Source organism: Vicia villosa, linkage group LG2 (genome assembly GCF_029867415.1).
Source record: "Vicia villosa cultivar HV-30 ecotype Madison, WI linkage group LG2, Vvil1.0, whole genome shotgun sequence".
NCBI classification, from domain to species: domain Eukaryota; kingdom Viridiplantae; phylum Streptophyta; class Magnoliopsida; order Fabales; family Fabaceae; genus Vicia; species Vicia villosa.
The window spans coordinates 100,534,871-100,537,831 of record NC_081181.1 but is presented as its reverse complement, the minus strand read 5'-3'; the positions used below and the strand labels follow the sequence as shown (position 1 = coordinate 100,537,831).

Below are 2,961 nucleotides of genomic sequence, written 5' to 3'. Positions count from 1 at the left end.
AATTACAAATAAACTGAATAATAAAATAATAATCGTAGTTTCTAATAAATTTAATTCTAATGAGAGAAATGATTCTAAATAAGTTTTGAAAAAAATTTAATTATATTTTTATTTTATTTTATTTTTTAAAGTTATTAAAATCACGTTGTTTTATTTTAGAAAAAGAGTAAGTATTTAGACCGTCAATTGTTTAGAACCGTCGATTCTTTAATTTTTATCAATTTTGACTAGTTCTAACTGATTCTCACCCTCTCAATAATTTACCAATGCAACAAACAAATCAGACCAATGCTGTCGTCCGAATAGTTAACCAACCGGTTCAGTCCGGTTTTTAAGACACAGCATAAAAGATAAGTCAAAAATAACATCCACTTTCCAAATCTTTTTTAAAAATCAAAAACAAAAGTAAAGTTAAAATAAATAAAAATAAAAAAGTAATTGTACTTTGATCGAGAAAAAAAGTGCAAGTGAAACGCCGTATTAAAGTGTGTCGTTAGAGCATCATCTTACTTTGTCTTTTTGTTGTTGCCAGCTACACATGTTTTGGATGCAAAGGTAAAACCTTTATCATCCCTTCACACACCCATCTTCCTTTTCTTGTGTTGTGTTCTTTGTGTTCACATTGTCCTCCATTTTCTTCATCTGGGTGTGTGAGAGAGAAAGAGAGAAAGAGATTCTCTCATCTCATTGCAAAAACAACCCACGATGGAGAAAGCTCTCACTAAAGTAACAAGCTTGAAGATTGGACTTGGAGATTCATGGTTTACTAAGAAAGCTAAAGAAGAGTTCTCTAACATCTCTCAAGACATCAATGTTAGTAACTATCTACGCTTTCTGTCTTTGTCTTTGTCTTGCATTTTATTTTATTCTTTTCTAAATTGGTTTATTTGGGTTGTTACTTTAACCCTTTAATGGGAAGTTTATATTTGGAATTTTAGAGATCTAAATGAATGATTTTTTTCTTTGTATGGAACAACCTAGGATTGTGTATGTTTGGTTCCACTTTTGGAGGAATCAAATTGAATCTTGATGTGTAAAATTGATTTTGACATATTGGATATTGAGTAAAACTGATTTGGAGAATTGATTCTGATTTCAGCTTGATGTGTAGAAGTAATTCTAATTTCAACTTGATGTGTAGAATTGATTCTAATTTCAGCTTGATGTGTAGAATTGATTCTGGAAATTGAGTTAAATTCGTTTCACTTGTGTCTAAGTATAATATAACCATATTAATTTGAACTTTTTTTTTTTGTGCCACTACCTTGTTAGTACTGATATAAGGTTATTTCATATGCAGACTTTCTCTAATACAGTTGAAGAGAAGGCCAAATGGGTTTTTAACAAACTCAAAGGTATGGATGCATTTTGACCTTATATGTAATAATCTACTAGTTACTTGTATGACACGTGTCGAAAAAGTCAAATAAGTATCTGAAAAATCAGTTAAGTGTCCCCCGGAAAAGTGGTTTTTTTTCTTTGATTCGACACTCTAAATCGATATCCGACACTCGTATGACACTCATACCACACGTGTTGGACAATACAAACAAGTGTTTCATAAAAAAAAAAAATTCTTTGCTTCAAGGCACCTTGTACATTCCTCGTACAAATCTCACATACATCTAAAAGGTTAAACATGTATTGAAGCAATAGACCTATGAAGAATTAAAGATATTCATTTTGATTGGGATATTTTTAAGTCTTTAAATAATAGATAGATAAATGAAACTCAAATACTATCATATACGTAGCGGTGTCAGTGTCATATATTTTTACATTATCGGTGTTGGAATGTCCAAATCCGTGCCGTTTCTCGGTGTCCGTGTTGAAGTCTGTGCTTCATAGCATCTAATTAGGAGAAAAATGCATCAATTACTTTGAAATCTGAATCAATCAGTTAGCTCAATTGTGATATAGTAATCATGTTCATTGCATTATAGCCAACTGGCCATTATAAGTTTTTCATGTGTGACCTACCTCCTTCCCACTTGGCCCTTTCATGTGTAGTATTTCTATAGGGTAGATTCTGTTAACTTGTAGTATTGCTGACACATTTGTATTCTCAATGTTTTCCAACAGGTAAGCCTCAAAAAAGCTTACCAGATCTTCTCCGCGAGTTCAATTTACCGCCGGGGCTATTTCCTCAAAACACAATCTGTTACGAGTTTGACGAAATCAAGGGCAAGTTGATTGTCTACTTGCCATCTGCATGTGAGGTAAGCTTCAAGGATTCCTCTGTGCTGCGATATGCAACCCGAGTTAAAGCTGTTCTTACAAGGGGAAAGCTTTCTGCAATAGAAGGAATGAAGACAAAAGTTCTTGTATGGGTTAAGGTGACAAGTGTGACAGTTGAAGGTTACAAATCTGATAAGATTTGGGTTACTGCTGGTGTAAAGAAGTCAAGGCCAAAGGATGCTTTTGATACACCTCGCGATGCTGTTAGAGTACCGGAATTCTGAGTTTATGATATCGGTTATCGTTGTCGTTTTATTAGTATGGAATAGGTAGAGTCTAAATTATTGGAAATGGTTACAGAGAAGGTGTTGGGGTTAGGAGCATTTTCTCTGCATTATATATATTTGGATGTATTGCTGTTCTTGTCATTCATTGTCACATTGAATGGAAATTAATTTGGCTGAATTGAAATTGTGCATATACTATGGACCTTTGCTTTTTAACACCATTTTTCATTTTCTTGTTAACTTTTAATTTTGCTTACAAGGATATGTAGTGAATAACTGTGAGAGAGCAGTAGAGACCCATCAGACATATGTGATACCTCAATGCCATTATAAGTGTTCCAAGTTCTGTCAAGGAAAATGCAGGGTTGAGTTTAGAGATAAGTTGTTGGATATGTGATAGAGATAAGTTGTTGGATATGTGTTGAAAGTATTTGTGGGTAAATATTTTCTGTAATATATCGTATCCACAGGGATTGGTTAATATCACTGCCGTTCT

At 33.3% G+C, this 2,961-nt stretch overlaps 1 protein-coding gene across 1 annotated transcript; it reads left to right on the top strand.

The window, feature by feature from the left end:
- The first annotated feature begins 519 nt into the window (after positions 1 to 519).
- On the top strand, positions 520 to 2,681 carry LOC131651701 (uncharacterized protein At5g01610). The gene is made up of 3 exons (XM_058921379.1): positions 520 to 813; positions 1,301 to 1,355; positions 2,083 to 2,681. The coding sequence occupies exons 1-3, from the start codon at positions 706 to 708 to the stop codon at positions 2,460 to 2,462; spliced, it is 543 nt and encodes a 180-aa protein (XP_058777362.1). The 5' UTR covers positions 520 to 705; the 3' UTR covers positions 2,463 to 2,681.
- Positions 2,682 to 2,961: the final 280 nt, after the last annotated feature.

What these genes read in the sequence shown, in the direction of transcription:
- LOC131651701 (XM_058921379.1), top strand. Translation starts at nt 706, where the DNA reads ATGGAGAAAGCTCTCACTAAAGTAACAAGCTTGAAGATTGGACTTGGA. An exon ending in ACATCTCTCAAGACATCAAT is followed by an intron (nt 814 to 1,300) that starts GTTAGTAACTAT and finishes TTTCATATGCAG; the next exon opens with ACTTTCTCTAATACAGTTGA. An exon ending in GGTTTTTAACAAACTCAAAG is followed by an intron (nt 1,356 to 2,082) that starts GTATGGATGCAT and finishes GTTTTCCAACAG; the next exon opens with GTAAGCCTCAAAAAAGCTTA.